The sequence below is a fragment of the Sorex araneus genome, chromosome 1 (genome assembly GCF_027595985.1).
Source record: "Sorex araneus isolate mSorAra2 chromosome 1, mSorAra2.pri, whole genome shotgun sequence".
NCBI lineage: Eukaryota > Metazoa > Chordata > Mammalia > Eulipotyphla > Soricidae > Sorex > Sorex araneus.
Genome location: NC_073302.1, coordinates 242,835,737 through 242,847,885, shown reverse-complemented (window position 1 = coordinate 242,847,885; position 12,149 = coordinate 242,835,737). Strand labels below are relative to the sequence as shown.

General features: G+C 40.8%; 1 protein-coding gene and 1 pseudogene across 1 annotated transcript in view; one reads left to right on the top strand and one right to left on the bottom strand.

Moving 5' to 3' along the window:
* LOC101547660 (phospholipid-transporting ATPase IB-like) overlaps window positions 1-12,149 on the bottom strand; it is a 151,961-nt gene that overhangs the window by 128,602 nt on the left and 11,210 nt on the right. Inside the window, exons 7-8 of the mRNA XM_055127367.1 lie at window positions 11,101-11,170; window positions 1,739-1,866 (exon numbers count right to left, since the gene is read on the bottom strand). Of these exons, the coding sequence (XP_054983342.1) occupies window positions 1,739-1,866; window positions 11,101-11,170 (198 nt within the window). The remainder of the gene's footprint in view (window positions 1-1,738; window positions 1,867-11,100; window positions 11,171-12,149) is intronic.
* Window positions 2,909-5,730, top strand: LOC129400836 (60S ribosomal protein L7a-like; annotated as a pseudogene).

The window sequence follows — 12,149 nt, the reverse complement described above, 5'->3', positions numbered from 1 at the left end:
TTCATGATATAAAATATAGCTAGGGTTACACTACATATATGTGTGTGTCTGTGTGTGTATGTATGTATTACATATATAATTATACCAAAGTCTCTCAACCCTGGGTTACAAAACTGAGAATACCAAGGTTTTCTTAGGGAAGAGGAGAGGAGAGGAGAGGAGAGGAGAGGAGAGGAGAGGAGAGGAGAAGAGAGGAGAGGAGAGGAGGGGAGGGGAGGGGAGGGGAGGGGAGGGGAGAGGGGAGGGGAGGGGAGGGGAGGGGAGAGGGGAGGGGAGGGGAGGGGAGGGGAGAGGGGAGGGGAGGGGAGGGGAGGGGAGAGGGAGGGGAGGGGAGAGGGGAGGGGAGGGGAGGGGAGGGGAGGGAGAGGGAGGGGAGGGGAGGGGAGGGGAGGGAAGGGGAGAGGGAGGGGAGGGGAGGGGAGGGGAGAGGAGGGGAAGGGAGAGGGGAGGGGAGGGGAAGGGAGAGGAGGGGAGGGAGGGGAGGAGAGAGGAGAGGAGGGGAGGGGAGGAGGGGAGGGGAGGGGAGAAGAGAGGAGAGGAGAGGAGAGGAGAGGAGAGGAGAGGAGAGGAGAGGAGAGGAGAGGAGAGGAGAGGAGAGGAGGGGAGGGGAGAGGAGAGGAGGGGAGGGGAGAGGAGAGGAGGGGAGGGGAGAGGAGAGGAGGGGAGGGGAGAGGAGAGGAGGGGAGGGGAGAGGAGAGGAGGGGAGGGGAGAGGAGAGGAGGGGAGGGGAGAGGAGAGGAGGGGAGGGGAGAGGAGAGGAGGGGAGAGGAGAGGAGAGGAGGGGAGAGGAGAGGAGAGGAGGGGAGAGGAGAGGAGGGGAGGGGAGAGGAGAGGAGGGGAGGGGAGAGGAGAGGAGGGGAGGGGAGAGGAGAGGAGGGGAGAGGAGAGGAGAGGAGGGGAGGGGAGAGAAGGGGAGGTATGGGAGGGGAGGGAAGGGGAGGTATGGGAGGGGAGGGGAGGGGAGGTAAGGGAGGGGAGATGTGGGGAGGGAAGGGAGGGGAGGGGTGGGGAGGGAAGGGAGGGAAGGGAAGGGAAGGGAAGGGAAGGGAAGGGAAGGGAAGGGAAGGGAAGGGAAGGGAAGGGAAGGGAAGGGAAGGGAAGGGAAGGGAAGGGAGGAGAGAGGGAAGGGAAGGGAAGGGAGGAGAGAGGGAACGGGAGAGGAGGGAGGAGAAGGGAACGGGAGAGGAGGGAGGAGAGAGGGAACGGGAGAGGAGGGAGGAGAAGGGAACGGGAGAGGAGGGAGGAGAGAGGGAACGGGAGAGGAGGGAGGAGAGAGGGAACGGGAGAGAGGGGAGGGGAGGGGACGAGACGCTATATTTAGGGGAGACACAAAACAGACTGTGGTCAGTTGAGGGGGAAGCTATGAAGGGTGTGGTGTTGAAACCTTGTATGAGTGAAATCCTATCATGAACAGTATTGTAAATCACAGTTCTTAAATTAAAAATATCAAAGATGTACAAGAGTATACAGGAAAAAATAAACATTAAAAATTTAAAATGACAAATTACATATTCAGAAATAAACATTGAAAGCAAAAAGAGAAAATGCTATATACATTCCATCTATATTTAATAATTAGTTTTTTAACAATTATGTTTATGGCTAAGAATGGGTGTAAAGTCAATTAAAATAAAATATATACAAGTATATTGTTTAAAAATGTTACTGAGAGAACAAAAACCTTTCACATTCAATACTCTATTTTAAAAAATAATAAATGTTTGAAAAGAGATGATACATTTTATCTTTCAGGTACAAGGTTCCAACGAAGCTATTTAAATGACAATTTGGTGCTTCACATTCTATTCTTCCAGATAAACTTGACAATTGTTTTTCTGTATGCATTCTAGCTATCTCTATCACAGCCTACAAAGGGAAAAAATTAAAATTTAATGGCAAAGTTCCATATCTCCAGCAATAAATAAGACGTGAAAATCTGTCTACACTGCTTCATGAGCGGAGGAGAGAAGGCAGAAGGAATAGAGAAGGGGTCACTAAGAAAATTATGGTTGGAGGAATCAGTCGGGATGGGAGATGTGTGCCAAAAGTAGATAATGGACCAAACATGATGACCTCTCAGTGTCTGTGCTGCAAGCCAGAATGCCTAAAAGTAGAGAGTATGGGGAATATTGTCTGCCATGGAGGCAGGGGGAGGGTGGAAAAGGGGGGGTATACTGGGGATATTGGTGGTGCGGAATGTGCACTGGTGGAGGGATGGATGTTTGATCATTGTGTGATTGTAACCCAAACACCCAAACACAAAAGCTTGTAACTATCTCACAGTGATTCAACAAAATTTTTAAAAAAACAAAACACAAAAATCAAGCAATAAAAAGAAAATCTGTCTACAAAGTTTATGTACTTACAAAATAATGCACATTAAGCTTTACCATAGACTTTGTTAGATGGTTTTGACATACCAGCATTTTGCAATTAATTTTCTTAAGATTGAAAGAATCTTATGAAAGCAGGAAAGACAGGTTTTCATACTTCTATATAAAAATATTGCTCCCAAATGTGTAATCACTAACCAAACATATGTCTGATACTCTTATGTGTACCAACTGATGTTGTTGTTCTCTGGACCATATTTTGTGTAGCAAGAATCAAGAGCATTAAAAGATCCCCTAGAGGTCTTGTTAGGTTACAGATTGCCAGGTGGTGGTGGTGTGGTTTTATTCCTGCAAGTTAGAAGTAGGTAACCAAACTTTATTTCTAACAGTTTTGACTAGAGTTGCTGATGCTTATTCAGGATCCTTTCTGACAACACTAGCCAGAGAATGCCTCAATTCCTGCTAAGGTGGCAGCGGCGCAAACATAGGTACTGGGACAGGTGGAGCGGTGGCAGCTCTCAGAACTCTGAACTGCAGAGCACAATGGCACAGAAATTCTCCATAATTTTGCAGGAATGAATGTAAGTGTCAATTCTTTTTTTTTTTTAAAAAAAAGCACTCTCTAGGCCAGCCTGGTGCCTGAAACTGCTGTAGTGCCCCAGGTTCCCGCCATGAGCAACCAGCTTAGGCTACTCCAGCTGTGCCTTCCCAATAAAAATACTGAATGCTCTGAACAAACACGATGCTGGGCCTCTTAGTACCTGTATTGCAAATCACAACGCACAAAAGGAGAGAGAGAGAGGGAGAAAGAAGAAAAGTGCCTGCCACAGAGACAGAGAGGGGGTGATTGCAGGGTCAGGGGAGGAAAACTGGGGGCATTTGTGGTGGGAAATCTACACTGGTGGAGAGATGGTGTTGGAACATTGTATGACTGAAACCGAATCTTGAATAACTTTGTAATGGTCTATCTAACAATGATTCAACAAAAAAAAATTAAAATTAAAAGAATGCCTCATTCCAATATGACAGCAATCCTACAGAGAAATGAGTCAAATTATCTTCAAGAAAACAAGAATCAATGGTCATTGGTATTAGAGCGAGTTGTTTGGTTGTTTGGAGAGGTGACTCCAAATTGGTACTTTATTAGTACTGATAAAAGTGCTTATCAGTACTAATTATCAGGAAAGTGCGAATCAAAAATCAAAAGATAGCACCTCACATCCTCATACCAAGATGAACTTTTATCATTCCATAAAAAAGATTAAAGTAAATATAGGAGCAAGTTGCTAATATAGAAAACACTGGCAATAACTGGATGAAGAATATGAAATATAAATAAATTCATCCTATAAGTAAATACTCCAGTAGAAAAATGAACAAAGCAACATGAACATAGTTTCTAGAAGAGGAAATATTACTAGCCAAAACAAACCCACATGCTCAAAAGTGATATATTGATAAATAAAGGAAGAAAAAAACTTGCCATATTAATAATTACCACATTTGTCTCATAATGCTGAGGCAAATTAGTAATTGGTTTAACATGCATTCTAGATTTAAAATTTTATGAAGATTCAAATATAAGGGTTTGAAGCCAAATTAAATTTATAAAAAAGTATATGTCACAGCTAGAACATACTTGTGAATGAAATGTTTAGCAGCATTTCTATGTTGACTGGCAAACAGAAACTAGTTTTCTGTTTCAAATTTGTTTTCAATTATAAATTTAATTTTTTTAGTATGTACAGGGCTATTTAAATTTTTTATTCCAAATGTTTATGGTTTTGGTTGGTTTTCTATAACATTATACTATAATAAAGGACTATTAAAATTCTAACTATATTTTTGAAATAATACATGTGTGTGTCCTCCTTAAATACTATTCATTTTAGCTTTATATACTTTACTACTCAATTTTATGATACATACTTACTAATATTACTAACCCTATTGGTGGAGCAACTTTTTTTTCTTTACATAACGGTCTTGTTTTTGGATAATTTTGTCACTCATGGATTGATCTTTTCATAACAATTTTACTTTCTATATGCTTAAAACATTATATTTTAAGTATTTCATGTAGACAAGACTTAGTTCAATCACTCTGTAGTTAATTTTTAATTTAAGTTTACATTCTCTTTTTAGGTTTAATTTTTTGTGATGATGTGTTACCAGAGACTACACACTTGGTCGTGGCATTGGGGATCCAAACAAAAGAGTTTCTGGTATCTCACTAAGGTTAGTGGAATGGGGCCAGGAATTGAACTTGAATTTGTGGCCACTTACTTACAAGGCAGATGCTCTCACTCTAAGCTCTTCCTGGTCCCCTGGGTCCTGCTTTTTAATCCACTGAATAATAGTTTGATCTGACATGTAATGTGATATTAAAATCATATGTTTAATTTTTGTTTTGTCTGCCTGTTCTCTCTGAGTTTTCATTCTTTTCTTTGCCCAACCTACCTGTGAGTAACGTTTTTTAGAATTTCATTTTAATTTATTGATAGTGTCTCTCAATCTTTCCTTTTATAAAGCTTTTTAAAGTGACTTCTCTCAGAATTATATTTTATATATAATTTCTACCTTACTGGAGTTGGAAATAGAAAATTTACTGAGAAGTCTTCTGCAGCTGCCCAAGAGGCCAAAAGGAAAGAAGGCCAAGGGGAAGAAAGTGGTGAACCCCCTGTTCGAGAAGCGGCCCAAGAACTTCGGTATCAGCCAGGACATCCAGCCCAAGCGGGACTGACCCGCTTCGTCAAGTGGCCGAGCTACATCCGCCTGCAGCTCGGGCACGCCATCCTGTACAAGCGACTCAAGGTGTCCTCCCCCCCACCCCGCCATCCAGTTCACGCAGGCGCTGGACCCGCAGACGGCCACGCAGCTTCTCAAGCTGGCATATAAGTACTGGCCCGAGACGAAGCCGGAGAAGAAGCAGCGGCTGCTGGCCCGCGCCAAGAAGAAGGCGACCGGCAAGGGCGATGTTCCCACCAAGCGGCCCCCCGTGCTTCGAGCTGGGGTCAATACTGTCACCACGCTCGTGGAGAACAAAAAGGCTCAGCTGGTGGTGATCGCGCATGACGTGGATCCCATTGAGCTGGTGGTCCTTCTGCCCACCCTGTGCCGGAAGATGGGGGTGCCCTACTGCATCATCAAGGGCAAGGCCCACCTCGGCCGCCTGGTCCACAGGAAGACCTGCACCGCCGTGGCTTTCACACAGGTCAACTCGGAAGACAAAGGCGCTCTGGCTAAGCTGGTGGAAGCCATCAGGACCAATTACAATGATGGATATGATGAGATTCGGCGGCACTGGGGTGGCAACATTTTGGATCCAAAGTCTGTGGCACACACCACCAAACTGGAAAAGGCCAAGGCTAAAGAACTTGCCACCAAATTGGGCTGAGCTATGGTCCCCGTAGTCCAGGTGGGCCAGTCTGTACATAGACATAATAAAAGTTTTCTTCAGTTGCAAAAAAAAAAAAAAAATTATTGAAAAGTAAAAAAGTGTCCAGAATAATAACATGGGGTGCTTGCCTTGCACATGTCCAACCTGGGTTTAATCTCCAGCACCCTTTATGATCCCTCAAGGAGTCATATCTAAGCATAGAGGCAGTAGTGAGACTTGAGCAATGCTAAGTGTGACCAAAAAAAACCACACACACAAACCAAAAAAATTAAAAAGTAGAAAAATAAGAAAAAGATATACAGACAGATGACCAATATGTATATGGAAAAATGCTCTGCATCACTTATCATCAGGAAAATGCAAATAAAAAGAACAATGAGATATCACCTCACAATAGTGAGGAGAGATGGACACACATGAAAAAGACTAAAAGCAACTAGTGCTAGTATACATGTAGGGGAAGAGGAACCCTTATTCACTGTAGGAATGTTGAATGGTTTGGTCTCTATTGGACAATATGGACTATTCTCAAGAAAACTAAAATTAAATTCTATCATATCAACAGGCCCACCTCCATGTCTCAGACCCTCGGCATTTTCATCTATCTTTGCAGATGAAGCTGACATCCTCAGGGTCTTTCTGGAAACAGAGAAAGATTCCGCTCCCTTCCAGCTGGATCCTGGCAGCCTCCACACCTGACATCTTCCATCTCAGCAGGCCCTCTCCTATAAATTAAGTCTTGTAGCCAACAGCTCTATTCATTATACCTCATACTGCATTCCTATCATTGGGTGAAGACCAGCAGGGAAGGAATGAACAACAACCCCACCTAATCCCTCAGAAACTTCCAGTGGGGTTAACTACAAAGATTGACCCTCAGCATGACAGGAACACAGCAAACACAGTGGATAAGCCACATAGAAGTCCACTAAGCTCAAAGAGTGAAAATAATAACATGAAAATCTCTACCACTACCAACCAGCCTGTAAACTCTCATAGAATAACTTTAATGACACCATGAGTTCAAAGGAATGATGGCATGAAGTATCAGTAGAGCACAAGCAAGTGTGGGAACAGAAATGAGAAAACCATAATCAGAAGTGACAGAAATGAGAGGTCAGAGCAATAATACAATGGGTATGACATTTGCCTTGCATCCATAGGGGTCCCCCAAGCTCCACCTGGAATAATTCCTGAGTGCAGAGCCAGGAGTAACCCCTGAGCATCACTGGATGTAGTCTCAAAACAAACAAAAAAAGGTTAGAAATAAAGAGCATAGTGAATGATGTTTTAAAAGCTTGATAGTAAGCATTGTACAAATTCAATGTGATCCCTATAGAGATACCCTTGACATTCTTCAAAGAAATGGAGCAAGCACTCCTGAAATTCATATGGAACAATAAGCCCCCACAATAAGCTAAAGCAATTCTTAGGGGGAAAAAAATGGGAGGAATCAACCTCCCTAACTTCAAACTCTACTACAAAGCGGTAGTAATTAAAACAGCTTGGTACTGGAACAAAGGCAGATCTGCAGACCAATGGAACAGGGTTGAACACTCTGACACACACCCCCAAATATATGCTCATCTAATCTTTGATAAGGGAGCAAGAAATGTGAAGTGCAGCAAGGAAAGCATGTTTAACAAATTGTGCTGGCAAAACTGGACAGCTACATGCAAAAAAATGGACTTAGACCTCCACCTATCACCATGTACAAAAGCCAGATCAAAATGGATTAAAGACCTCAACATCAGACCAGAATCCCTAAGATACATTGAAGACAAGGTCGGCAAAACCCTCCATGACATTGAAGCCAACAGTATCTTCAAAGCTGACACGCCACTGGCCAAGCAAGTGAAAACAAAGATAAATGAATGGGACTACTCAAACTAAGAAACTTCTGCACCTCAAAAGAAACAGTGACCAAAATACAAAGACAGTCTACAGAATGGGAAAGGATATTTACGCAGTACCCATCCGATAAAGGGTTGATATCAAGGATATACAATGCACTGGTTGAACTCCACAAGAAAAAAAACTGCCAACCCGATCAAAAAATGGGGTGATGAAATGAACAAAAACTTTCCCAAAGAAGAAATCCGAATGACTGAGAGGCACATGAGAAAATGTTCAACATCACTAGTCAACAGGGAGATGCAGATCAAAACAACAATGAGATACCATCTCACACCACAGAGACTGGCCCACATCCCAAAAAACAAAAGCAACCAGTGTTGGCGTGGATGTGGGGAGAAAGAGACTCTCCTTCACTGTTGGTGGGAATGCTGACTGGTTCAGCCCTTTTGGAAAACAATATGGACGATTCTCAAAAAATTAGAAATTGAGCTTCCATTTGACTCCTGGAATACCACTCCTGGGAATATATCCCAGAGAGGCAAAAAGGTATAATAGAGATGACATCTGCATTTCTATGTTCACTGCAGCACTGTTTACAATAGCCACAATCTGGAAAAAACCAGAGTGCCCCAAAACAGATGACTGATTAAAGAAACTCTGGTACATCTACACAATGGGATACTATGTAGCTGTCAGAAAACATGAAGTCATGAAATTTGCATATAAGTGTATCAACATGGAAAGTATCATGCTGAGTGAAATGAGTCAGAAAGAAAGAGACAGACATAGAAACACTGCACTCATATGTGGAATATAAAGCAGCTGAGAGGTACAAGCATGCAATGATGTAATTTCTGGCATATATTTCTCTGGACTTAGTTACTAAAATACTAAAATACAGAAATCCAAAACCGTGCGGCCGCTAGTGCGGCCACTCAACCTCATATCTCTTCATTCTCAGCAATGGAAAACAAATTATCAAATGCTTTCTTTTCAGCAGGTCCGACTTTAGGGGGGAGACTCTCCAAACAATAATAGTGAGTTTTTTGTTGAAATATTGAATATAATCAAAGTAAAGTGAAAGTAAAGTGAAATTTATCAGTTACACAGGCGGGGTAGGGGACTGGGGAGGTGGGGGGGAGGGGGGAGGTATACTGTGATTCTTGGTGGTGGAATATGTGCACGGGTGAAGGGATGGGTGTTCAAGCATTGTATAACTGAGACTTTAAACCTGAAAGCTTTGTAACTTTTCACATGGTGATTCAATAAAAAAATAAACTAATTAAAAATAAAAAATTTAAAAAAAAACAAAAGCTTGATAGAAGATCTGAGCAGTAGAATAACAGTTGAGGGAAAAAATTGAGAAGCTCCAAAATGGGAAACATCTAAATAAAAACTAGCATCTTCTAGGATGTTCTATATAGAAAAAATATGAAAGCAAATGAATACCCAAGTGGAGAATTATAGATGACTTCAAGAGGAACAATATAAAAATTATCAGTGTTCCTGAAGAATGAGAAGGCAAGTTTAAAAAACCACTATGGGAATCAAGAACTGTATAGATAAGAACTCCCCCCAGTTGAGGATTACAAGCACCCAGATCCATGAGGCCAGAAGTATTCCAGTGAAAATAGACCCAAATGGAAAAACTACAAGATCTAATTACAGTCAGAATAATAAAAACACCAAAGATAGGAACAAAATACTGAAAGTAGTAAGATAAAAAACAAAAGGAGTTTAATACAAAGGAAAATCCACAAGATTCCCAGTAGATCAATCAAATGAGATACTACAAGTGAGAAGAGAAAGAAGGAATATAGTACAAAGACTCAATGAAATAAATTCTTCACCAAGAACACTCAATCCAGCTAGATGATAAATCAGATTTGAAGAAATGATACAGAGCTTCAGGGACAGACAACAGTTTAGAAAACTCATAGCCTTGAAACCAATTGTGCAAGAACCTTCTTTAAAAGACAAAAAACCTGAGCATTCACTGATGGAGCTATGGTTGCCCTCTACCAAATTAAAGACTTGTTTGTTCCTAACTTGCTAAGAATTTTTATACAGTTTTCAATAATAAATTAATGTTCCACTTATATTGAATGTTTTTCTATGTCTATTTAGATAATTTTTTACATCAATAAAAAAATACTCTGAGCTAAATAACTTTCTCTGATACTACTCTGATAGAGAAAAGTGGCTATTTATTTTAATGCAAGGCAGAAGATAAAAGTACACGTTGCCTGTACACTTTACCCTATTAAACTTGAGGACATGCTTTCATTTGGCACAGAGGGAGTTCTGGCTGCCCTGAAGTCCTCACTAAATGGGAGAGGTTGGAGTGTTTACTGTGTCCACCTGATGTCCTCTAACACTGTAGAGAGGGGTAGGACTCATTACCATCCTTATTGTAGAATGGAAACCTGGGTTCCATTTGATTTTCTCTTATACCATTCTGATGAGGGACTTGAGTTGGCACAGTTCAGCTTGGCATAGTTGAAAGTATAGGCTCTTCTCTTTTAATATTTTTCTAGTATGGGTAAAGCAGGGCCACTGTCTTATTATTATTATGGTGTTTGATGAGTACAATGACCATTGTCCCAAAATTATTTTCCATTTGCTAGATTGCCCTTCCTAATCCTTGACTAGATAAATCAGGCTTTCATTGGGGTATTTGTGTGTGTGTACACACACATATATGTACACATACATATATGTGTGTGTACACACACACACATACACATATACTGGCTTTTGGCTTTTTCTCTACTAAGCATGGACATTGTTGGATTTAGAATCACTTCTAGAAACCCTTAGTTTAAAAGATGAGTTATGGTGACCGAGGAGAGGGGCTGAAGAGGTTTATGCAAACTTTAGTTCCTGGAAAGCCAGTACCCTGGGGCAAGCCCCTTAGGTGAGAGAGCCTGTAATTGATCTAGTATTTGCAACTTCTCCCAGGGAGGACTCCTTTGAGATAAATCTATTTCTTAGATTTCTTTACCAACAGCCACTTGTTCCCTTTGCATGTAAAAGACTGTCCTGGTTAGATTAGCATAGATAGGCAAATATCTGTAAATGTTTGCCCTTGCAGAAGGGCAAAGAAGGGTGGGGGCTATACCCGGGATATTGGTAGTGGGGAATGTGTACTGGTGGAAGGATGGGTGTTTGATCATTGTGTGATTGTAACCCAAACATAAAAGCTTGTAACTATCTCACAGTGATACAATAAAATTTTTTTTAAAAATCCAATTAGTAGTACTTCATAAAATCTGACATTGTGGCTTTAAATTTAGGATCTAAAAGGTATTTGTTGGTACTCAGATATAGTACAGCAGGTAAGGCTCTTGCCTGGTACAAGGTCAACCTGGGTTTGATCTCTGGTATTCCATAATATGCCCCAAGAACTACCATGAGTTACTCTAAGCACAATAGGATGTGACTCAAAAGCAGAAAAAAGCAGGGAGGGGGGAGAGGTATGTTTGAGAAGATCTTGGCATCTTTCTTTACCTGTCGTATTTTTAGATTTGTCTCTCCATCTAGATTAGATGTTGCAACATAACAAGTTGACTGAGGTTCACTAAGGAAAATTTTTAAAAATATATGAATTAATATCTCTCACAACACATAATTAATTTCTCATTAATATAACTATGAAATGCAACCTACATCAGTAACTGTTCTTCAAAATTGAAGAACTTGATGAACTTGAAGAACTCTACTATAACTACGTGTACAGAGACATTACCAATTTTATCTTACCAATTTTATCTTACCAGCATAAAATTCATCTTGCCAAATGACTCTCTAGAAGTTTTCACCCCTCTAGATATGAGCAGTTACTCTTTAACCCCTCAAAAGAAATGACTAAGGATGAACTGAAGACATTATGTAGCTCAGAAAAGACCAGAATTAAATATGAGGTCAATTTTTTTTAATTACCTTGATTTTCCTAAATGGGTATGTTATAGTTTACAAGAGTCCAAGTTCTTTTTAATTAGGATAAATCTTTCTGCACAACTCTAGGCAAAGCAGACCCCTTAGACAAATATTACAGTTGAAGCTTTCCTTAGGGGATTCAAATGTTAAGGCACTGAATCAAGAAACTGGCCAGATTTTAGTCAATGCCAAATGCAACTCACTTATGTAAACACATCATTTAAAGAGATAAGCCACAAAGAATTAAAATATTGTTATTAAAGTTTGGCTTCAAATTAAATTATTTCATTTTATTCTATTGCATTAATCTAATTATCAAGTTTAACACAATTTATATTAATTTTTCTAGTCAAGACCATATTGCTCTGAGTTAAAAATAAAGCTCTTTGCAGATGCCAGTATGACGACAAAGAAAGAACTTCCCAAAACTTGTTCCTCTACAAAAACAATGAGAAAAATGGCAACGGTATTAGAATCAATATTTTTCAGAGGCTGGAACAATAGTACAGTGAGTAGGGTGTCTGCCTTGCATGTAATAGACCTGGGTTTGATACTGAACATCCCATATCATCCCCTGAGCACCCCAGAAATAATTCCTGAGTACAGACCCAAGAATAACC